Below are 24,986 nucleotides of genomic sequence, written 5' to 3' on the forward strand. Positions count from 1 at the left end.
TCAGCATTTTGTGCAAATACTTGATCTTCTCAGACGTGCACGTAGATGGTTGATACCTCCCTCTTGTCACCATCTGGCTTATGGTAGCAATATGCAATGTAAAATAACATGCGTGTCTCAAAATTTCATTTTTACAGCAGGGCTTCTTTGTTTTGGATACTGTCCAGATCCCTAATGGAAAGGTAATCCTTAGCTTGAGTATACATCTTGCAATGGATAAAGGAAAGTGGCTAGAGAAGTCCAGGCTTTACTGGGCTTCCAGCTGAAAACAGTAGAACTCGCATGAGAAATTTATTCCTGGCCAGCAAATTTATTAGGATGTTTTGTCTGTCTTAAAATTCTCTAAATTAAATAGAGGAGCAGATGACTTGGATCATCTTAATAGCATTCACTTTCATTGTAGATCTGCTGTACTGAATCAGCCTCTAGCCGTAATGTGACAGGATTTTGAGTTGCCTGTAACCTCTAAGTGGATTGTCATAGAATTTCTTTCACAGTAAACCCACTGAAGAAGAAAGGCTTTTTAATCTTAAATTTGGCATTCTTAAATGAAAGCGAGAAATTTTCTAATAGGAAACTCATTGTCCAGAGAAGATGGTAGACAAAACAGGAGTGGTATGCCACTCTCCTGCTGCCTGCTGTTCCCTCATGAGGCAGGTTTTTGCTTCAAGCTTAATTCTGGTTACTTAGTGTCCTAGAAATGCAGCAGTTTTTCTAGATAGGTTCTGTCTTGTTCTTAGGAATTTTATGTGTAAATATATAAATCTGTGTCTGGACTGTCTGCTCCCTGTTTGAACACTGCAGTCTTTCTTCATGAGGTGGAAACTCCCAGCTCCATGTTGTGACTCTTGTGTGTCCCAGCCTTTCTCCCTTAAGTATGTCCTCAGTCTACACCAGGTGGAAGCAGCCCCTTCCTCCACACCTTCCCCTCCCTCAGTCCCAGCTAGGGGTTCAACTGAGCATAGTCATTCCTTAAAGGGGGTGTGTGTGTGTGTGTGTGGATAATAATAATAAAATACACGTGCACACTCATATATGCACAATATATAAAGCAATATTCCCTTTATATATAATATATTGTTATTAAAATTAAGTTATAGTTGAAGTTATGTCAGCATTAACTAACATTAACAAATATTGTTATTCTTAATAGCATTTTAATAACAGAAGGTTAACAGAATTTGAATAATAATTTAACATAATTAAAATTATATATAGTGTCTTATACATGTAAAGGTAGTACTGGAATACTATAATGTTTAGTAAATAAGTTCTGACTTATTTTCTGAGGTTCATTGTGGATATGAGTTTCTGGTTTCATATCTTAGCTGTTTCCTCTTAAGATGAGGAGCCAGCTTCTGAGGTGCTTAGCAAAACTGCTGACTGGAATTTTTTGACTGATGTGTCTGTCCCTCAAAAAAGCCCATCATCGGAGTGTAACTGGCTGCAACTGTTAGTCCTCAGTATCTAATGCATGATATGTCAAATTCTGGTTAGGTTACTGGTCACTCAGACTTAGTGGAAGGTGGAGCACAATTCAATAGGATATTAATATCCTGTAAGCGTTAGAACAACAGATGAATTCAGGAATTGTCTGTATGTGGCTTCAGGATGAATTAACTAAAATTTTAGTTAAATCATGTAAATTGAAGTGCATTAGGTACTCACTTGGCTTCTTATTTGCAAGCATAATGGTTTTAATAAGGTGACTTGACCAAATATACAGCAAACTAAGGCCACTTCTGAACATTTAAAACGTGATAGCTTAGCGTGAGTTCATGCTGAGTCTCAAATAGGAAAAAGTGCAAACATCGCCCTGATATTACTAGGGAAGGAAATTGTGCTGCTGCCTTCAGATAAGAAGTTAGATTGTTTTTAATGATGGCTTTTTTTTTTTTTTTGAGTGCTTCTAAAAATGTAAGCTTGTAAATGACAGCTTATTTATCAGACTCACATCTTGGAGCATTTTGGAAGTTTTTTATAATATGTAACCAAGGATTATGTGAGATAATGGAATTTCGGTAAAGGAAGAGATTTGATAAAGATCTTTTGTTGTGTTTTGTTTGTCCTTTCCCTCCCACCCCAGTCCCATTGCTAGCAGTTATGAAAGCAGTTCCCGTGTGGCATCCCCGTTGGACCCAAATGGACACTTTAATGTAGTCATTAAAGAGGAACCAGTAGATGACTATGACTATGAGTCAAATATTTGCACACAAGGAATAAGAGTGAAACAGGAAGACACAGATGAAGAAACTGATGAGTATTCCAACACTGATGATGATGATCCCATCCTACAAAAACACTTGATGAGACGCAGTGAAACAAGTGGAATCGATGGAGAATTCAGGTCTAGGAAGCGTGTGCTAACCAGTCCTTCAGGTGTTGCCAAAGCAAAAATGTTAAAACTGGATAGTGGGAAGATGCCTGTGGTCTATTTGGAACCTTGTGCAGTCACAAAGAGCACAGTGAAGATATCTGAGTTGCCGCAGACCATGCTCTCCTCTTGCAAGAAGGATAAATCCCCTTTGAGTGCAATACTGGATTCCTTGCCTGTGTGTTTTGAAAATCACAAAGGCTCTTGCTCAGGCACAGCCAGTCTAACTGAGGAGTTAGTTATGAAAAAACAGTCTCCTGGGAGTAAAATGTCACAGAAATACTCTTCAATCAGAGAGGCCCACTGGGCTCTGTCTAAATCACCTCATTTTAATCTCAGGGGCTCAGTAAGTTGTCCCTTTTCAGCTAAAGAGATCTGTGGAAGAAAAAGGCCTGGCATACTCAAGAATCCTATGTCGCTGAAAGGCTCTGGTAGCAATCAAAACACTCTATCATCAGTTACAACTAAAAGAGGAAGGCCACGGAAACTGAAAATTTCCAAGGCTGGTCGACCACCTAAAGGTATAGGGAAAACTGTAATAACAAGCAAGAACACCTCTCTGGGGCCTGGGAGTATCCTTCCAGATGTTAAACCGGACCTTGAAGATGTTGATGGAGTCCTCTTTGTGTCCTTTGCATCAAAGGTAAAACGTAACTGTTTTGAGTAAAATTCAAAACCTTTTCCGATATCCCATTTATAAGCCCTTTGTACTTGTAAGCTGAAGGTGTATTGTCTTTTAAACTTGAGTTTTGAGATTTATAGCCTCTTTCCAAATCTGTTGTTATCTTGTCCCTATGTTAATCGTAACATTTTCTTATTACTTAGCAACTTGTGGGATCTAGAGTTCTGTATAAAAGAATGCATACTTTTTTTGTTTTGAATTTTTCAGTGATATTTTGATGTGGCCTAGTTTGCATGTAAGTGTTTTAAGGTATCTTATACTTACTCAAGGCTATTTATGTATGTAGGAAGCTCTTGACATTCACACTGTTGATAGAGCTGGAGGAGAAGAGTCGCAGAATCTTCAGGCTCCCTTGTTGACTACAAATGATCCAGGTACGTTTTTGTATTTTTTGTCAGTGGCTATTCCCTGCAATAAGGGAATTTGTAAAGACACCCTGGAAAATAAATCATTTAAGTAAATTTTTTGCATGGTAAGTGTTTTTTATATTTTCTCTCTTTTTTTATTTTTTGAGTAGATTGTCAAGCAAGAATACAAGTACTGGAAAAGGAATTGATGGAAGAGCTGAAGACCTTGAGGCATAAGCAAGTAATACATCCTAGCCTTCAGGAAGGTAAGTGGGCAGTGTACATATTGTTGCACCTGGTTGTGTATTATGCTTAATCATACTGAGTTGATAATTTCCTACTGGATGTAATACTGTGTATGCCCAATACAGCTGGGATCAGATTTTGCTTATTTTTTTCAAACACAGGAAAGCGTACAGGTGTGCATGTACAAATGTGAGAGTATGAAAGGAAATTTGTGTGAAACTGTCGGTTTCCCTCTTGCCACTTGTGGCAATGAGGGAGAATCTGTGGTGTCTGATGCAGCTTTTTTCGTAGAGGCTTTAAAAGTAGTTTCAGCCAGCCAATAAAGATGTTTTTGTTTTCACACATTCATGTTGCAAACTAGAAGAGGCAGAGGAGGCAGAAGATGACTCCTGAATCTCCAACAGCAGAACAAGAGTCTGCGTGTCATTGTATGCCTCTTGCAGGAGATGCTGAGCCTTCAGACTTCAGGCCATGCCTGTTTTGTAATGAGCTAATCCTTGTAGAGAGCAAATGGTGTTGATTTTACTCCTCCATAGAAAATAGCCATTTCCTGGTAGTAGAGGAGCTAGAGATCCAGAAACTCTTAACTAAGTCTACATTTGCTATGTTTGAGTCAGTATTTTTTTGAGTCACTTACGTGGCTGGTAAACCTGGATCTAAGAGGGCCAACCAACGTACTTCTGGCTTATGATCTTTCATTTATATATGATGCTATCCTGAGGTCAGATGGAAGAAAGTCAAGGATCAACACAGCAGAATTTGATGTTCTCTCTACTGATGATGTCGAGAGTCTTCAGCAGTAGTAGTCCTGACACTGATGGCGTTAACATAGGCATCAGAGCAGATGATGATGAAATTGATCTGAATGGAAGCATCATACCTCATGCTCTTGAGGTTCGGGTCCTGAATTTTTCAAACATATAGAATAGTTGTAATGCTGTAGGGATTGAGACTCCAAATACTGATCTTGACCGTGATACTAGTTATTTTGGGTCCTCACAGAGCTTCTGCTATGAAGAACCCTGGATTATCTTGAACGGTTTACATGCGGGGTATGATGAGAACTAGCCTGGCATTTTTTGCAACTGTTTAAAGGGATGCCTTTGCGTCTTGCTGGTGTTGGGCTGACATTCCTGTCTTACACCTTTGCAAAGTGGTCGTAAGGAGGGTAGTAGAGAGCTCTTAAAGCTCTGTCCTAGATGTGGTGGGAATGAAATAAGATAACCTATCCCCAGCCAGGTTGTACCTCAGTGGTATAGCATCAGCGTTGACAGTTGTATCATGGATGTCTAAATGCAGTTTTCCCTTCCCATGATTCCAGAAATAGGCGGCCCTGTTTTCTAATGACCTCACTGGTCAACCTGCCCTCACAGATCTGCGTGTGTTGTCATATTTCAAGAATGGTGGTAAAATCCCTTTTGTGGTCAGCTGCTGGCAATGTTAGATACAGCGCTAAGCAAATCTTAACATTGCTGTAACGCCTTTTAGGATTATATTGTGGGCCTCCTAGATGTTATCTTTATCGAAGAAAAGTATAATAAAATCATGGTATGTTGGCTACCACAACACCTGGCGAGGGTTATTTTACTCATGAGATGATCCTGAATCTGTGAACATGTAAAACCCACATGCTTTTCCTTCAGCTTCTAAATGAGTGGTGGTGAAGTGTGTGGTACCTTCTGAAGGGTGTTGAGCAGTGACTACAAAATGGGACAAGAAAAGTCAAGGATCAGGCAAAGAAAAAAGGACCTGAAGAATTTTGACTTTCTTGAACACTTGTGACCATGATTTCCAGTGTTGGATGGTAATCTTTTGAGCCTGTTAAATGGTGGTATGTAATTTTTAGAGGAAAAAGAAGTTATGTGAAGACTATTTGCAGCAAGAGCATTACTACAGACAGATACAGATGTAATTTGATCAGTCTGTGAAGCTAATTAAATACATATACTTCTGTTGTTAAACTTGAGCTGCTGCATGTGAACTGGAATCAAACGTTATTCAGATTACCTTCACCTTCCAAAAATTTGCAGATCTACTGCCTTCCATTGCAGACTTGAGACTGGGGAAGGAACACAATGATGCTAATGGAGAGAGGGATTGTTGGGGTTTTTTTCTTCTCTCTCCACAATATCATCATAAGAAGGTGGCTGAAGAGTGCCTCTAGGCCAAACTTCAGGGCTGTATCTTTTCTCAGACATACTGATTCTAAGTAGCATCCTGGAGCTTGGTGCAGCCTTGTTAGCCTTCTTGATTCTGATACTTGTTCACCAAAATTTCTTGGGCCACAGATCATAGAATCATTTAGGTTGGAAAAGACCTTTAAGATCATCCAGTCCAACCATTAACCTAACACTACCAAGTCCACCATTAAACCACTTAAGGGTAGCATAGTAATTTCATGTTTCCTGGCTTGGTGTCTGGATTATTTTTTAATGACTAACACCTCCTTGTCATCTACTACAGAACAGACAAAGAGACATGATTCCCTTCTGTCTGGGGGATGTGAAGTGCATGTTCCTAAATGTGCTTTCAGCCATTTTATAGAAGCTTCCTGGCTTTCTTGTCCTCACTGCAGTATGGGAAATGGATGTAGCAATTTTAACGTTAAGTCTGCTTTTGGTTTTAGACACACTAGTTGAGAAGCTTAAGTTGCTTTTTGAGATTCACTGATGGTGTGTTGGAGCTGTACCTGAACCCCACAATTGGTGTTGATCTGTGAAGTTATAAAAATGGTGATTGAGGCTATCTAGATCTTAGAGACACCAGGACTGCAGGAAGAAGATGCTTCAGAAAGAAGGGAATTATACTTAAGCATGTTAGAAGGAAAGTTCCTGCTGGAGTACTGGAATGTTACGGGATGCCTCTTCTATCTGAGCTAACATGAATCCCTCATTACGTTCCTGAAAATCAAAGGCACTGTTGTCAAGCGTTGTATTTCAGACTTAGCAGATGCATCTGATGGAGAGGAGAAACTTCTGAAAGAGATGGTTCTTCATTTGCTATAATGTGAAACTGAAATTTAGCAATACTGGGGATGATAGAAATTAATAAAAATGATAGTTCATGTGTCATGTATGATGTCTGTACTGACATACACTTACTGTTTGTTCTCTTTAGGCTGTCTGTGTTCATTCCATGTTGCACTTGTTCGAGTCATCCTCTGTTTTTTGTCTGGGTATTGTTTACTTCATGATCCTAAACTGAAATAATCAATTTTGTGTATGGGTGATGTTCTTATTTTTGTTTGAGTGTTAAAAAAAAAGCTAAGCTTGTTTTTGAAGATGACAGAATAATTCAAATGGAGTGTGGAGCAAAATAAACTATATTCTTTCCATTTTATTTTAAATTGAGCTTGAAAAGAAATGGATGGCATCTTGACATTTGCTAGTTGACATGTTTTTATACAAAGTGCTTGATTGACTTGCTTTCTGCTCATTTTCCATATGTAGATTTGAAAATTATATCTTACTGGAGTGTAGAGTGTCTTTTGATAATGGTATCCGTTTAAACAACCATGTCTGAGATTTGCTCCGTGTTGATTGTTTTTGGGCTGCCAGTAATCAGGTCACTGTGATGCTGCTTAGGAACAGAAGTGTGTAACACCAACATAAGGTTTCTACTCCATGTGCGAATATCACTTTACGTGTCCTGAGCCTTGTGAAGTCATACATTTTCAATTTCAAAACTCATATATTTAATACATGAATTTCAGACTTGTTGGCAACAGGAGCAACATTAGTAGGTTTCTATAGCTAAAAACCAAAATAGATGTTCTCAACTCCAGAGTGTGAGCTGAATTTGATTGACAGTAGTCATTTCTTGAATTCAGTGTAACAGTATTTTCTGCAAAAAGGTACTAAGTCAAATTTACTAGCTTCTTTTTTCTCAGCATTTCTGTATCTATATTTGTTTTGCCATGGATAAAGATACCTTTTATGACCAAGCAAAGTCTTTCAATGCAAGTATTTTGGGGGAGTTGATGAAGGAAGGTACTATAGGCAGTTAAGCATTTGTGGTGGTATCAACAACGTGGATTGTTTAGTATCTCTATAGCCCGTTTTCCCCCTGCTTCAAAAAGGGGGAGCAGGGGAGGGGAAGTGTTTTATTGCAAGCTGCCAAACTTGCTTAAAAAAAAAAAAAAAAAAGGAGATCTGGATCATTTGATGAACTAGTCCTGAGAGTGCTGTCTGAATACAACTTTGTTTATATCATAATTTCCAAATGTTCACACTTGTTTCTTCAGAACTAAAATGTGGATTGCTCTTGTCTCTTATTGATGGTTGAAACTGAAGTGTGTGTGGTGTATGTTCTTGCATAAGAATAGGTTTCAGTAGAGAAGGGTATGTGTAAGTACCACTGGCAGGATTGATAATTTATGTAGTGATATGAAATGTCAAATAGTCAGCTGGGTTGGTTCAGGCAGTAACTCTAGCCTTCAAGGGTGTAAACGGTGCTAACTTCTTCAAAAAAAACAAAGAAAGAAAAACTTTTATTGTGAGAATTATTACAACACTGGCACTTTGGTTAATAAATTTCTGTGGAAACTTCATTAGTAACCAAGAAAAGTAATTAATTTTTTTGCTTTATTTCACATTCCCTGAAATACTCTTTAATTCATACCTGCTGCAAATCCAATATAAGTAACAGTTACATTGGTAATGCTCTTTTTCAGGTCTCTTAAAATGGTGGGTGAATGCTAGAAAAGCCTGTATATAATTTACTGGTTTATTTTTTAATAAGTATCTTGACTTTCTTTTTCCTAACATCTTGCTGCATTGAGACATTTACTGATACTTGCCTCTTGTAGTGGGACTGAAGTTGAATTCTGTGGACCCAACAATGAGCATTGACTTGAAATATTTGGGTGTGCAGCTTCCTCTTTCCTACTCAAATTACTCTTTGTGGAGCTATCCAGGAACCAATCCCAATTCTCCAGGTGGGTAGAATATGAATTTGCTGAAATATCAAGTATTATGTTTTTATTATCAATGACCAGAAGGAGGGAATGGACATTTAGTTAAACTTGGTATCTTAAAGAGATTAAAGCGGTATTAAAATGACAAAATGTGAGAACTTCCTTAAATCATTATGCGGTTACTGGCCAAGGAGTCCTGAGTAATTCTGGCCAGATTGTCTTCAGCCTTTGTTTTTGTGGTGGTTGTGATCCAGTAATAGTATCTGTCTAGATTATTTTATATGGGCATGTTTTGTCTCTTTGAGCTGGATTTTTTTAAAATGTAACTATACACATTAACTACTCTCAAATGGCTCAGGAAAAGCCTAAGCAATCTACATCTCTGTGATGTTGCTCACATGCAAAACAAAAAAAGTTGTCTTTCACAGAGCTGAATATCAGAACTTTCCAGAAGAAGAACTTGAGGCACCACTTGGGGGCTAACCTGTAACATCATGATAATTATTTGTTACAAAAGTGCTGACCAATTGTGCTTTTTTTTAAACTTATAGAATCGTTTAGGTTGGAAAAGACCTTTAAGATAATCCAGTCCAACCATTAACCTAACATTACCAAGTCCGCCACTAAACCAGTTAAGGGTAGAGTAGCAATTTCATGTTTCCTGGCTTGGTGGCTGGATCATTTATAATGAAAGTAAAAACTAGGAATCATTAAGATTGGAAAGGACCTCTAAGATCATCAGTCTAATCATCAACCCAACACCACCATACCCACTAAATAAACCATGTCCCCAAGTGCCCTTGCCCTGTCTGTCCGTTTTTTGAACACTTCCAGGGATGGTGACTGCACCACCTCTCTGGGCAGCCTGTTCCAATGCTTGACTACCCTTTCCGTGAAGAAATTTTTCCTAATATCCAATCTAAACCTCCCCTGACACAACTTGAAGCCATTTCCTCTCATGCTATCGCTTGTTACTTGGGAAAAGAGACAGAGACCCACCTCACTACACCCTCCTTTCAGGTAGTTGTAGAGAGTGATAAGGTCTCCCCTCAGCCTCCTCTTCTCTAAGCTAAACAACCCCAGTTCCCTCAGCCGCTCCTCATAAGGCCTGTGCTGCAGACCCTTCACCAGCCTTGTTGCCCTTCTCTGAACATGCTCCAGCACCTCAGTGTCTTTCTTGTACTGAGGGGCCCAAAACCAACTTACTTGGTATCCAAACAAGTGCATTTCTTATTATAGTGTCACTGATTCTAATACTGTTGGTAGATACTGTTTTTAATAATAAACTGGTTGGACAAAGTATAGGGGTGCTTATCTTTCTCCTACTTACCTCTTTCTCCTACTTTAATATTCTGATTACTGTGTCTTTCTTACTCTGCTGTTTTGGGGAGCTGGTAGAGGCAGATGTATGTCAGCTTTGTTTACACTGCAGAAGAGGTGGATTCAATTCAGAAGACCTCAGTCAGCTCAATGTCAAATGCAATTATTTCTAGCGTAGCAGTATGTAAAACAGCCAAACAGATCTGTATTAGTATTTTTACGTTCAACTTAGTTCCTAGAGCTGATGGATAACTTGACAGAGATGTTGCTGTTTGCCTTTTTGCAGTTATTCCCTGTCTCTACCCCTAATTGATAATCAGCTGAATTTGACAGAACAGCAAATGTTAAATGAAGTTTCTATAGGTTTTATAAAAGTCATTGGCTCAATTGAGGGGAGAAACTGAAATTACTTTCCTCACTGAGAGAGTTTGTATTATCAGCTCAAAACGTGCCTGTTACATTTTAGCCTACTAACTTGCTGATTTGCCGTTTTGAGTTTCAGAATCAACTGCTCACACCATTGCTAAGGAAACCGAAACTGAAAATACAGGAGAAATACCTTTTGTATGGGATAGCATGGTCATACAGCAGAACTCTACAGGAAGCTTGGCTTTAAGTATTCTGTTAATTAAAAAAAAAAAAAAAAAGCACGTCTCTTTATTCAGCTTTTTGATTTACTGCTGTTCATCTGTCCCTGAAAAGGAATAAGCAGAGTTTGCTAGGACATTCATAGAATCATAGAATCGTTTAGGTTGGAAAAGACCTTTAAGATCATCCAGTCCAACCACTAACCTAACATTACCAAGTCCACCGCTAAACCAATTAAGGGTAGAGTAGCAACCCCACGTCTCCTGGCTTGGTGGCTGTATTATTTATAATGAAAGTAAAAACTAGGAATCATTAAGATTGGAAAGGACCTCTAAGATCGTCATTCCAATCATCAACCCAACACCGCCATGCCCACTAAACCATGTCCCCAAGTGCCACGTCTACCCGTTTTTTGAACGCTTCCAGGGATGGTGACTGCACCACCTCTCTGGGCAGCCTGTTCCAATGCTTGACAGCTCTTTGCGTGAAGAAATTTTTCCTAATATCCAATCTAAACCTCTCCAGGCGCAGCTTGAGCCCGTTTCCTCTTGTCCTATTGCTGACTACTTGGGAGAAGAGACTAACACCCGCCTCACTACAGCCTCCTTTCAGGTAGTTGTAGAGAGCTTGATACAATCAAGCTTGGTTCATAAACTCAGGGTAGCTTTCTTCTTTTCCAGATGCTGGATTTCCTTTTGTTTCCAGGACAGGAAAGACAAATGATTTCAGAAAAATCAAAGGCTGGCGAGGGAAGCTTCATGGTGCTTCTAGAAATGAAGGTAGGGAAAAAAAAAAAACCAAACCCAAAACCAGAGATCAGTACATTTTTCCAACAAGTGGCCTTTTTCTTGACCTTCCATAGATCTTGCAATTTGATAATTGTGTGTGTCTTAATGAGAGATTTATCTTTTTTTATATTGAAACTGTCAAGAGTAAAGGAATTTTTTGGTACTGCTTCCATGGTCAGAATGGAGGTTTATGAGGGAAGAGAGAAACTTATTCTGGGTAAGATAAAAATACATGTATTCTGTTTCACACAAAAGGCTTGAGTGAAGATCAAAGCTGTAATAGTTTTGGTTTTGTTCAGCAGTTTTGAGTTTACTGGAAAGTATGGTAATTTCAGAATTCTGTTGCCCCAGGGACCCTAATGAACTGGAGTAATTTTCATTCATATTGGTGTATTTTCAGCTCCACTTAGAGTAGGTGTTCCTTACATACTTGATTACTTTGCCTTGCCTCAGGGAGAAATGGATATTTGGCAATTTGCCAATTTTCCACTTTTTATTTAGATTAAATATTTGTATTGTACCTTTTGCATTTTCATACAATGTTGTGTTGGGGTATTCCAGGTGTGTTGTGGTATAGCAGGTAGGCTAGATGTTCAGGACAAAAAGCTGCCATGGAAGCACTGCCTTTTGAAAGCTTACTGTTTTTGTGAATGAATACACATGTAAAATCTCCACAAAACCAGTTGTTCAGATAGCTGGTTGTGTTTCAGAGTGGATTATATGGTATGCCTGTGTTTTACTCTCTAAAAGGAATTCTATATATATTTTTAGAGAGGTATTTACCTCTATTGTTTAATTATTTTAAGATTTGTCAGTATGTTTTCCCAGGAGCTAGTTAAAGTGCTCTTTATTTGTTAAGGTGGCAGTTCAGAAGGTTCCTTGAAGAATCGCTCAGCGTTCTGTAGTGACAAGCTGGATGAGTACCTGGAAAATGAAGGGAAGTTGATGGAAACGAGTATGGGATTCTCTTCTAGCACTCCCGCTTCTCCTGTGGTGTATCAGCTTCCCACTAAGAGCACTAGCTATGTGCGAACACTCGACAGTGTTTTAAAGAAGCAGTCCACCATAATTCCATCAACATCTTACACTTTCAAGCCTGTTCCTTTATCATCTACCTCTAGGAAGACAAAGACTCAAAACAGACAGACATCTACAAACAGTAGAGTAAAATCATCTTACAAGCCTATACTGCCTTCACCTTTTTCTGCAAAGCAGAAACAGAACGCTTCAGCATCAGGGGAAAAGGCTGCTAAGTCTGTCTCAAATAGCAGTTTGACTAACCAAGCAGATAGTTTTGTAGTGCCAGCTCTGGATGAAAACATACTTCCAAAACAGATTAGTTTGCGCCAAGCACCGCAACAGCAACAAGCAGCTCGTCCACCAGGTCTGTCTAAATCTCAAGTGAAGTTAATGGACTTGGAGGACTGTGCTCTCTGGGATGGCAAACCACGGACCTATATTACAGAAGAACGAGCAGACATCTCTCTAGCAACCCTGCTTACAGCTCAGGTAGATCTGTAATAGTTTCCTTTCTGTCCTGTTGCTTTTCCAAATCTGTGCACTTAACCGATGTTGCATATAGATGGAGAAGATAAATGAGACTGAAGCTGCTAAGGAGCATGACAAAGCATGATGTTCCTTTGTGATGTAGTCTTTGCAGTGAAAGTTGAGAAGTGTTGACATAGTATGTGAAAAAACTAATTGTGATAATAGCATGTTTATATGAATCATTAATTTGAATAATTTGAATTACCTTAACTTTTCACCATTAAAAATTCTGGTTAATACAATTGCTATTCAGTAACTGCATTTCCTTACCATTTGTCACCTTTTTTTTTTTTAGTTGAACTAACCGCAAAAAAATCCTGATCATGTAACTTGGTTGTCACATAATAACCTCTTTTGCTTTCTCACATCCTACTTACTACCAAGATGGTTTAGCTGTCTCAAATTGCCTCTCAGAAGACTTCAAATGCAAACTCTCCTGTTCTGTGGGGTTTTTTTTCCAGTATAGATGACAAATTTTCATATGTAAACCATGTAGTTGGAGGGGTTATTCTAAATGAACTTTGAACAGCAATTGTGCATGTACTTGATTTAATCTCACTGGAATTTGAAGTGTATAATTCTTTAAAACTTCCTTTAGGCTTCTCTCAAAAACAAACCTATCCACAAAATAATAAGACGACGAGCACCTCCTTGCAATAACGATTTCTGTCGACTGGGTTGCATATGTGCTAGTCTAGCACTGGAGAAACGTCAGCCTACCCACTGCCGCAGGCCAGACTGTATGTTTGGTTGCACTTGCTTGAAGAGAAGAGTGTTGCTGGTGAAGGGAGGATCAAAACATAAGAAAATAATGAAAAAGGCTGTACGTGGAAATCTTGTGTTCTATGGAACACAAGAAGATCAGCAAGAGGATGAAGATGTGGAAGAAGAGGGTGATGGGGAGGAAGATGAACTGAAGCAGAAAGATAAGAAGAAGAGAAAAAGGGTGGAATACAGTGAGTATTGCTGGACAAAAGTGATAACTTGCAGCTTTGCAGAAACCACCTATCTTGGTGGGCATTTTTATTAGGACGTAGTAGTGATGCAATTTCTAAATCCAGAAATTGGGAGTGAATTCCAAGAGATGTCTGCAACATCTGCTTTCGTATAGCTGACTAGCAGGACATAACACCTTTTCCCGTTTTTTAAACTCTTATCTGATCAGCATTTTGGGCACTACTTAGTTGTTTATTGTGATCAAACAGCTGGAGTTTCTTTTTGGTAATTTAAACTCTTGCTCAACTCTCCAAATATCTTTAAAGACCAAGGATATGAGATAATTACTGCTATGACTGTTGGTAAACTTCACTGTCATAGTGCTGTTTTCTTTCCCTCTTTTCAAGTGAGTATCTAAAGCTGTATTCTCAGTTGCTGTATATAGCTGCATAGTTCATTGATTTCAGTGGAAATACAGTGATTTACAGTAGTTTCAGATTGGGCCTAAGGTATGCTCAGAAAACCAGATTGGTAGAAACTGACCATGAATTTACAGTTTCACTTTCTTGCTGGTAGTACTTTTGGCAATAGCTAAAAACGAACATAGTATTTTCTGGTGTTCCACTGGAATAAATGAATGCTTCCATAGACCTGTGGTATAAAGTCTGTTTTTTGGGGGTGTTTGTAATTTTTAAGTATACAGCATCAATGAAGATCACTAATTCTTCAGTGTTCTCTGTATCTGCTGTCACAGTACAACTGAGAAACAATGATCAGTGTAGAATCATTTTTATTTTTATTTCCTCTTTCTTGTGGACAAATCCCAGTCACTTTTGGCTAGAATTTGAGACCAGAAAAACAACCAGTAGTATTTTCTGGCAGTATGAACTACTGATCACTACATGGCTAGACCTCAGGCTCAAACAAAAATTTCTGTTACTGCTGTTCTAGATGGTGTTTCATTGTAAGTAAATTGTTTGTCGTCGTTCCCCCCCCCTTTTTTTTCCCCAGCTATCTGTGACTCGGAGCCAGAGCAGCCTATTAGGAATTGTCCATTGTGGGTGAAAGTAGAAGGTGAAATAGATCCAGAGCCAATTTACATCCCAACACCATCTGTTATTGAACCAGTTAAATCTGCGGTACTACCCAACCCTGAAGTCTTGCTTTCTAGTAAGCATAGATCTTCCAGTGGAACGAAACCAGGCCGAGTGTATACTCCTAAACCTAATCCAGTGGTAAGAAAGGAGAAGAGATGTATTTGGTTTTCTTTGTATTGAAAATTAAAACAAACACTGCTAAAAGCTTCTGTGCTAGACCATTTTAGATGAAATTTGAGATGAAAGCCTGACAGCCGATAGGTATGTTGATAAGTTAGGATGAATTGACTGTGTATAAATCTTTAACTGTGTCCATCTTCTGTTGTGAATTTACTGTAGCAATATGCAGATAGTGAAAGGTGATTATGATTCACTAATAGCCTCATTTAAAAAATGCAATAGTACATGCTATTTCTGGCAAAATGATTGCTGGTCCTGTAATGTTTATAAATTTTCTGCATAATGTAGCCTCTCTGATCAGTGAATTACTTGCCAAAAAAAAAAAATTGGGATACAGACACACAGTGCTCAGTGTAGCTCTGGAGTATTTTTTTGTTCTTGTTTGAGGTTTCACTGCCAATGTTGGAAGAATCTGCATTTGCCTCTCGCCTCAACTTAGTATCTAACAATAGTAAAAACAGCAGTAGAGGAAGAGCAGCAGTAGAGTTGAGTCTAGTTATGTCTGAAGAGCAAACATACCAGAGTTGCTATTTAATGTATACCAGATAATGCTAAACAATGCATGAGACTTAGGACTTGTTTCCCCACTTAGAAGAGTGTTTGAATGGGTTTGAGTTTTTGCGGGTGGTGTTGGTGTTCTGTTCTGTGCTTCCCCCCCCTCCCCCCACCCCGCCCCGCCATGTAATTTGGAAGCAAGATGTAGACTGGGGTATGGGATACCAAGAGGGCAGATTCAGCTTTAAATGCTAGACTTTTCTTTTGATATCTACTATTGAAGCATTAATGTTGAAGTGTTGTTAGAAAGCAAAACTGTTTCATGAATCTAATGTGCATCTAGAATGGAGAGGGTTTTTTGTTTGGCTTTTTATTTTAGATTCGAGAGGAGGACAAGGATCCTGTCTACTTGTACTTTGAAAGTATGATGACTTGTGCAAGGGTCCGAGCATATGAACGCAGGAGAGAGGAGAAAAAGCAACAAAAAGACAAAAGTGATTCACAGAGTTCTAGTATAAAGGTAAGAAGTCACACTGTAACTAGCATGTATCACAGAACAGGCAGAAATACTGAAAATGTTGAAGTAATTTTTTTCCCCCAGAAGGTCCTACATGACATGAGGGCTTGACTTACATTTGATGGTGATAGGGCTGCGGAGCCTGGAGCCTAAATCACCTAGCAGTACTGGTAGACTTACCTTGTTACTATGATAGAAATTGTCTTGTCTGTAGAAATTCCTGGCTGCCAAGTGCATTATCATGTAAGGCTTAAATATTCATTGTTAAAAGAGCTGTTCTAAGATGAAAACTGTACCATTGTCAAAGTTAGCGTATGTTTTATGATTTGGGATAACAGTATGATCTAGTTTATTTTGTGGTGTGATTTTTAGTGTGAAGAGATACACAGGATATTTTTCTTCCATTTCTTTCCTCCCGCAGGAGCATGAACCAGAGCTTCAGTCTCCTGAGAAGGTAACCTGTGAGATAAACAAAGACACTGATAAATCAGGAGGTAAGAGCTGAGTCTTGAGTATAATTTGACCTCTTGTTAGTTCCACGTTTTTGTGAGGTTTTTTTGTGTTGGCTTTATTTTTTTCAAAAGTTGCAGCTATTGATGAAACAAAAGCCTATGTGCTGGGGGAGTTATTACTGTTGTCAATAAAAAACTTATGATGTGCTTACAGTTTCCTGTTTTCTTCGGCAGTTGTGTGTGTGTCATGTGGGAGATACAGCAGGCTAAATATCCAGTACTTGCTGTTGCTCTAAGGTTAAAATGATCAGTATTACAGTAGCTTGTTTAGAAATAAAAGATAATACTGCACAGCAAACTTGTCTTCAAGAGTGATAATTAGATACTTGGGAAGGAGTGGAGATCACTGTACATGGTTTGTCTGTTTGTGTGTCGCCCCCCCCCCCCCCCTTTTTCCCTTACTATTACTTTGTAGTTACTGAAGAATTAATAAATATCCAAGTGGTACTGTGAGGATGGGATACTCATGTTCTCCACTTAAAACCATATGGGACAAGGAAGCACCTATACTTTATCTGGGGTTGTTTGGTGTTGAATTCTTTTAGTTAAGTTGAAAGGTTGAATTGAAGTTTTACTACATGTATATATACTGGGTTTGAGTTTCTAGTTCATAAAGAAGTAGGCTAGACATCTGTGTTCTCCTTCAGTCTGAAGTGGCCCAAATCATGTTACAAACTTTAAAATGAGACATATACTAGAGGCATTGTGTTGTCCACTAATGAAATATAGCTGCCTTTTTGAGCTGAATTTTTTCACTGTTCAATGTATACAACAGCACACTCTACATTTAAGGATGGGAATGGAAAAATAATACAACTAGTTGAAAATGCTGGTGAATTGGTAGGTGAAATTAAAATGGCCAGGACACAGGGCTCAACATCCTTACAGTTTTGCAAAAAGTGACGTTGGATCTCTAATGACAACAAAAGGTCATGCTTCTGTTACACATCTTCTGCAAAAGACAGTTCTGGTAGCGGCATGTTTGCCCCTCATGCCATTATAGGACACTGGTCCTTTTCTGACTCGAGAAAAGTGCCATCTCTTGAATAACCAGCGATGCTTTCTACTGCATGTTGGTGTTGCTTGGAGATCTTTCATCCATGTACTGAAACAACCCAGCTTTGTTTAGCTTGTGATGCAAAGGGATACAACCTGACACGGTATGGCTGCAGGGAATGAACTGTGAGACATAGTTACATTAGATTTGCAGTGAGTTTTTGCTTGCTTGTGAAGCTCTGCAAGGGGAAGTGATGCTTTGAACAGTTCTTTTACTTGTTGCCCTGCAGCTGAGACAGGGGTGGAGGTGTGGGCAGAATAAAACTGTTTGAATATCCAGGTGATTAAAATGCCATAGTATTGCAGAAACCTATTTCAATTCTTTCTCAGAGAAAAGCTGGTGGTCTTCCCGTAGTGAGGGGGACTCTTCCTCCACCTCCTATGTTCATCAGACCACTCCAGGTGGACCAACCAAACTTATCGAGATTATCTCTGACCACAACCGGGAGGAAGATCATGATAAGATCTTGACCATCTTATCACAACGTATCAACAGTAATGCACCACAGTGCCTCAAAGTGGGTAGCTTCATTATTGAATTGGCTTCGGAACACAAGGCCCAGGATGAGAACCACCCTCCTGTCTACTCCTCCAGAGTGAAAATTTCAGTGCCATCCTACCAGGACAAGGATGAGAAGCCTGAGATACCTGTCTTGGAGACTCCTGATAGCGGAGTGCTGTCACACAAAACCCCAGAAAATCTAAAGTTCTTGCGGGCAGACACATTGGACAAACTGCGGGAGAAGTTGCATGGGGGCAAAGGCTTGCCTTTTTATGCAGGGGTTTCTCCTGCGGGAAAGCTGGTCGTCTACAAACGCAAAGCTAATATGAGCCCCTCAGGCTTGATTCAGGTGGGTCCCTCTGCCTTTACTGTGGAGACTAGATTCAGTTTCATCGAGTATCCCAGAACTCCTTGAAGGGGAGAACACTCTTTAATTTGTCTACCTAGCCTTTTGCCTGTCCAGACAAGGATTCTTAGTATCTGGTGGCATTCCTGCCTTTCCATAAGCTTGTCCCTTTCAAGATTGAGTCAATAACAGGAAATCTGATTGAAAGTCTGAAATCTGATGGTTTAGCTTGTCCTTTTGGCCACTTGGGTCTTGGTGGCCCAAGTACAGAGTCTCTCTCAAGATCTTTTTGGTGCTTTGGAAAACTCCCTGCAGCTGCATTTGACAGGTGATGCTTCTAAATTAATGGCTGTTAAAGGCCACAAAAAGAATATTTTCTGAGGAAGTATACACTGGGACAAAACTCTAAAATGAAACTGTAAACATTCAATTGCTTTTTGCTACAGCTTACTGTTAATCTTCACTAATAGCCCGTGTCCTCTTTGCAGAATATATGTTCTTCATCAAGAGAATTCATAATCCTAAGTTCAAAGTGAGTCCTTTCCCTGCAGATTAATGCTGCCAACTTGGTATTATGAATTGGTGGTAGGAACTGTAGGGCTAGGATGAAGATCTCTTTTCAATCAAAGGTATTTGTGGTTATAGTAACACCACTTTCAGAGAAGGCATATGAACTAGAAAATAGGAGTAAAATTTATTTTCATGACACCGCAGGTATGGCACCCTCACAAAGAGAAGCTAGTGGAGAGAAAAAAGGCAAGGATTTCTTATTTTTAATAGAAGTTGATGAACAAAAGGAGTCAAGACCTTGTTTAGTAGCATGTTAAATATATTTGGCTTTTAGAAGGTATTATCAAAGAACCTGAAAGTAAAATGCAACACTGCCAAAACTTCTCATTGACCATTAGGCATAAGGCTGCCATTCAGAAAGATGTTCTGTCTCTTCTCTCCCATGCAGTTAGTTACCACTACAATTCTGAATTTGAAGTTAGTCAATTCATCATACCTTAATTACAGCATCAAATGACAGTACAGATAAGAAGAAAGCTGAGAAAGCTTTTACAAGCTCTTTAGAGTTTTGTCCCAATGTATACGACATAAGTATTCTTTTTTCTGTGATGCTAGGTGTTAATTAGGTTTGAGAATTTTATCCAAAATTGTCCTTGAATTTGGGAACCCATTTTTATTCAGGACTGTAGCATAAGTAAGGAACAGGAAAAATAAGTGCTAGCTTCACTCTATCTAATTTCAGTGATTTCACACGCTCCTTTGGACTCTGTGGTTCTATGTGAGAGTCTGAGTAGCATCTAAAATCTGTGTTACAAAGATGTGACAGAGCTGTTTGAAGTTCTCCTGGGCAGAAAGGAAATTAGGAATTCCCATTCTGAATTGCAATGTTTTTTTTGAAAAGGACACTTGGAAGTCCCATGGAATGAAACACCTCTCCAGAGGTGGTGAATTAGCATTCTTTTCACAAAATTTCCCTTTTCCACTTTTTTCAGGTTAATGATAAAAGGTATCCTCAGGCCAAACTGCTTTTGGGACAGATGGGGGCATTACATCCCGCCAATCGGCTAGCAGCTTATATCACAGGCAGGCTGCGACCCACAGTACTTGATATCTCAACCCTCAGTACTGTGATCTCCAAGGTAGCATCCAATGCTAAAGCAGCTGCTTCTGGGACACCATCAGTCCAGGTGCCCACAACATCAACTCCCAAAACTACATCTTCCACCAGCACTACTTCAACCCCCACTGTGACGACTCTGAAAACCCATGTCCCAGCACAGAGACAGATAGGTAGGTTGGAACTTATTACTGTGTTTTAAATTGCGTGAAGCTGAAGTAAAAAGTGGATGTACAGCATTGCTGTTGATTTCTGTGCAACAGTGCATGCTGCCTTTGGCTGCATTGCCTACCTAAACTGCCTCTGCAATAAATAACCTCTTTAAAACAGAAAGTTTTATTTTGACTTCAGAATAAGGTTACAGATGTTGACTATTAGTTATTTTATTAATGCTACTAGAGCATATTTTCAAGAGACAAGGAAGAGTGGATGGAGACACACTGAATGTTAAGCTTGGATTTTTGTTTTGAGAGTTTCCTTACTATGATTTTTAATTGCTTTTCATCAAACATCGATTTAACTTAAAATGAGTAAAGGATCACTCTAATCTGTGGTTCTTCACTGCTAGTTTTTCTGATGATGTTGCACTTATAATTGGAATTCTTGTGACCACCAAAGGTATGTGAAGCAGCAATGAAAGACAAGATGGTCCAAATCTGGATTAGCGAAACAACAGGTGTGCAGCCAATAACCACACCAGCCTGTAATCTCCTTGGATTTCACAAGCTAAACAGGGTTGGACTTGGTCAGCACTTCGAGTTTAAAAAAAAAAAAAAAAAAAAAAAAGTATCGGAAGAAGCATGTGTACTTGTGTCTGAGTTGGTACTGAAATGGTTACCCCAGCATGGCAAGAGAGGGAAGTTGCCTTTAACTATTACGTATTGCATGACTTTAAAAAAAAAAAAAAAATTAAAATATCTAGTGTCCATCCACATATTCCCACCTGTTAATTAAAGATCTGAAGAAGCTTTGCAAGAGAAAAGGATGTTACCTGTGTCCTGGCAAAACTTTTAATTTCTGATTCATTGTTTGTTTCTGCCTAAATTTTCATTGCCATGTAAATGGGTGTGTTGTTTTTCTTGTGCTGTAATAAAACTGACTGCTTTGTGTGTTCATGCAATATTGAAGAGCTGGCTGCATTTCATTGATGGGTGAAGTGATTGTTGCATATATGATTTAAGTGTTCTGGCATATTCTGGGTTAAAAATGCTATATGCATAAATAACTACAATATTGAAGTTGGGCTTGCTCCATAATCTCAATGCTGTTGTACTCATCTGTAGGCATCTGGAGTGATGTAGATGCAGTATTCTGATCCCTTGGAGAGTAAGGGATGAGGGAAAAGATCTTCCCAATAGTGATTACTTCCTGTTGGTAAGATCTGTTCCATCCATTTGTCAGTTGCCTGAATGTCACTGCAGTGAGAAGGAGACATGACAAACTCTGTCTCCCCCCTCCCCTGTTCCCCCATGGCTGTGTAAGATGTGGATACAGTTGAAGGGGGATGAAAGCCAAGAAGCAGTGAAAAGAGGAAGATCACACAAGCTGTTACAGGAAGAATCTGAGGTTTAGAAAATAGTTTCAGCACTTAGGTGTTTGTTTTCCTGTACTGTAATTAGAATTGTCTGTTTATAGTTTCATGATAAAGAACAGCCCTGCAAGACCTGATTCTTTGTGTGACCAGGAAGAAATGCAATAAAGAGCTATAGAAGTGGAATAAAGCAGACATTTCTAATACATAAGGCATATTTAGAACTGCTGTAAAGGTTTTAATGTAATTACAAGGTACAAAGAAAATGGAGGCTCAAATTCATGCTGAAATTACAGTTCTAGCACCTCATGAAAGGCAAAGAGGAAATCTATTAAAATTTTGACCTGCAAGTTTTTATTTGCAGCTGCCCGACCCTCACCTGGTGGTGTGTTCACACAGTTTGTGATGAACAAAGCCGGAGCTCTACAGCAGAAGATTCCTGGAGCGAGCACACGCCAGCCTCTGTCAGGGCCACAGAAGTTCAGTATCAAGCCTACACCGATAATGGTTGTCGCTCCCGTGGTTCCCTCAAGACCATCTCCAGCTCAATGCACAGTCTCTCCTGGGGTCACTCCAGCCACCACCACTTCTCCAGTTACTGTGGAAAGTACCAGTGTGGCAGCATCCACTGTGACCACTCCTAGCCAAGCCAGAGCTAATGAACCTGTCTGCTCTCCTCCTGCAATTACAGTCCCAGCGGCTCCTGCAACACCTGGAATCAACACCTCTACTACTTCCTCATCTACCACTCCTACTGCCACTGTGAACATAGCAAAAGCAACGGGGATTGTTGCATCAGTAGCAACCACATCATTCCCTAAAACTGTAGTAACAACACCAACTGTTACTTGTCCTGTTGTCACAACATCCACTTCTACAGTTGTACTAACAACAACTGCAACAGCTACATCTGTGGTGACCACACCAACTTCCTCTGCTGGCTCTGTTCCGATTATACTATCAGGAATTAATTCAAGTCCTTCACTGAATCCCAAAAGAGGTAAGGCTTAGGTGCTTTGGGCTATTACTGCAAATGCTTCCTTTTTTTATTCTGCTTCTTTCGTAGCTGGAATACAGTCTGCAACTGTAGAACCTGATTTAAATACAGATTCACTTGCCTCACCCTTCTTTCCAAAATAGGATAAGAAATATAATCTCTTAAGTTGCTTGCTTTATTCTGGCATGGGTTGGTAGAGGAGAAAAAAAATGTAGCTGTCTGGTCAGTGACTGCTGTGAAGCGAGCTGGAAGTTTCACATCATTTCTTGGCCCATAGAAATGTATAGCACAATTATTGCTATGGCTGCTAGAATTTCACGGTTGGCATAGAGTCCAAAAAGTAGGTATGGAATTACTCTCTCGTCATTAACATGGAAGTCTTCTGAGTCATGGTTGAAAAATGTTGATGGAACTGCATGAAAAAGACTGTTCTGGCCTGGTTGATTCTATGTGCATTCTGTGAATAAAAAGAGAAAAAAATGCTTTCAAACAAATTTAAAGGGATCCTGTTGTTACCAGAATATTTGTGCTTGTTTTCATTAAGCATAATGCCTGATTTGTAGGCTGTTCTCTTAACCTGATTTTTATGCAACTTCAAAAATGTTTCAGAAGATGCTACCCCACAAGCTATAAGTAAGACTCCCCAGAAGATGTCTCCTGGAACAGACAAACGCGTAGGACCTCGATTGTTGCTGATTCCAGTGCATCAGACATCTCCTGCTTTGCGACCGCTAAACAACACGCAGCTTGCTCAGAGGCAGAGGATGATCCTTCAGCCTCTCAGGAGCCCTGGTGGTGTGAACCTGTTCAGACATCCTAACGGGCAGATAATTCAGCTTGTTCCTCTGCATCAGTTTCGCGCTGCAGGTGCCCAGCCCAGTGTGCAGCCAGTGATGTTCCGCAATCCAGGTGCAAAGTCCAGTGTTTCTTTCTTGACTGACCAGTGTGTTAGCCAGAAATTCACAGTGTAATAAATGTCTCTGTGATGCTCCTATCCCCTTCTGGAAATAATTGAACAAAGTCTAATTTGGTTCTGTGTGAGTAGTTGAAGAACATAGTGTAATTATTCAGCTGTAATGCAACTTAAATACCGTGTTTCTAAAATACAGAAAGTGCAGTTAATAGCTAAGTCACCAAGATTTGGGAGTTCTGTGCAGCAAGTAAAAGGGTCTCTGTGTGTGTGGCAGTGGAGCCGTGTCTATTGTACCGTCAGAAATTAAATTCTGTCGATGTGGCGATTCAAAAATAATTCTTGTTGGAGGTTCTCTTAAAAAGAATGAGCTTTTACCTGTGTCTCATTTGATGTGCTGCTGTTCTTGTTTGGTTTGCAGGTTTGTTAGTGCTTTTACAGCAGATACTCAGATCAAATGTTACACTGCAGTACAGAATTGCTGGGTTTTATCCTCTTTAGAGTGTGAGAAGAAAAATAAGTTTGATTTTCAGCTGTTTCTCTGGTGCATCTTTGAAGACAGGGTTGGAATAGTTAGAAATTGCAGGTATCTGACAGAGAATAGGTAGGATGCTTGTTGAGCATACTGTTGTACATGTTTATAAGCATGTTTTATTTACAAATAAAATACACTTTAAATGTGTGTTTTACTTTCCAGTAGGATTTTTCTTCTGTTTGCCCTTTATAAAGAAGCATCTTGAGGAGAGGGAGGCAGAGTGGTGTTGAAAAGAGAGAGGCGAGAGCAAGCACAGTAGATGACAAAACTGTGGGGAGGAGAGAAAATAATCCTATACTGTGGTTGAGGTTTTTGAGCATGAGGTGTAGTAAAGAATCAGTTGAAAAGTTCATTGAATTCCTTTCTGTTTTGGGGCTTTTGCTGTACAAGAGAAACTAGTTGCCAGTGGTGGTATTTTTCCTCCTTGTTTTATGGAGTTCTGAAACACTGCAGAAGAGTTCAATAGGGTGAAAAAGATTGTGGTGTAATCGTGTAATCTTGTCATAGTTTTTCTCCATGGAAGTCTCTTTCTTGAGGGGGGAAAAAAAAGGATTTTTAAATGAAACAATATTTTCTTTTTTCTTTTTTTTTCCTTTGAGAAAATCCCCATTTTCCTGTTTTCCAATAAATGGGAAAGTAAAATACAGAGGACTTTAACTGAATGCAATGCCTTTTTTGATTAAAAAGCTTAATGTTAGAACTTACCATTAAATCTGTTAGTTTTAGAGTAGCCATCTCATGTATTTTACTGGGGTGTTCCATATAGAATCATAGAATGGTAGAATGCTTTGGGTTGGAAGGGACCTTTAGAGGTCATCTAGCCCAACCCCCCTGCAGTGAGCAGGGAGAGCTTTAACCAGATCAGGTTGCTCAGAGCCCGGTCCAACCTGACCTGGAATGTTTCTAGGGATGGGGCATCCACTGCCTCTCTGGGAAA

At 39.4% G+C, this 24,986-nt stretch overlaps 1 protein-coding gene across 2 annotated transcripts in view; it reads left to right on the forward strand.

Annotated features, from left to right (window-relative positions):
* MGA (MAX dimerization protein MGA) overlaps positions 1–24,986 on the forward strand; it is a 56,198-nt gene that overhangs the window by 8,089 nt on the left and 23,123 nt on the right. Inside the window, exons 3-16 of one of the 2 annotated variants that reach the window (XM_075712917.1) lie at positions 2,087–3,017; positions 3,343–3,430; positions 3,574–3,669; positions 8,457–8,585; positions 11,153–11,251; positions 12,120–12,769; positions 13,407–13,764; positions 14,756–14,979; positions 15,896–16,036; positions 16,455–16,527; positions 17,932–18,452; positions 19,952–20,249; positions 21,972–22,607; positions 23,214–23,513. In XM_075712917.1, coding sequence (XP_075569032.1) covers positions 2,087–3,017; positions 3,343–3,430; positions 3,574–3,669; positions 8,457–8,585; positions 11,153–11,251; positions 12,120–12,769; positions 13,407–13,764; positions 14,756–14,979; positions 15,896–16,036; positions 16,455–16,527; positions 17,932–18,452; positions 19,952–20,249; positions 21,972–22,607; positions 23,214–23,513 — 4,544 coding nt within the window. The remainder of the gene's footprint in view (positions 1–2,086; positions 3,018–3,342; positions 3,431–3,573; positions 3,670–8,456; positions 8,586–11,152; positions 11,252–12,119; positions 12,770–13,406; positions 13,765–14,755; positions 14,980–15,895; positions 16,037–16,454; positions 16,528–17,931; positions 18,453–19,951; positions 20,250–21,971; positions 22,608–23,213; positions 23,514–24,986) is intronic. The other variant, XM_075712918.1, reaches the window with a different exon arrangement.

The sequence above is a fragment of the Pelecanus crispus genome, chromosome 6 (assembly GCF_030463565.1).
Source record: "Pelecanus crispus isolate bPelCri1 chromosome 6, bPelCri1.pri, whole genome shotgun sequence".
NCBI classification, from domain to species: domain Eukaryota; kingdom Metazoa; phylum Chordata; class Aves; order Pelecaniformes; family Pelecanidae; genus Pelecanus; species Pelecanus crispus.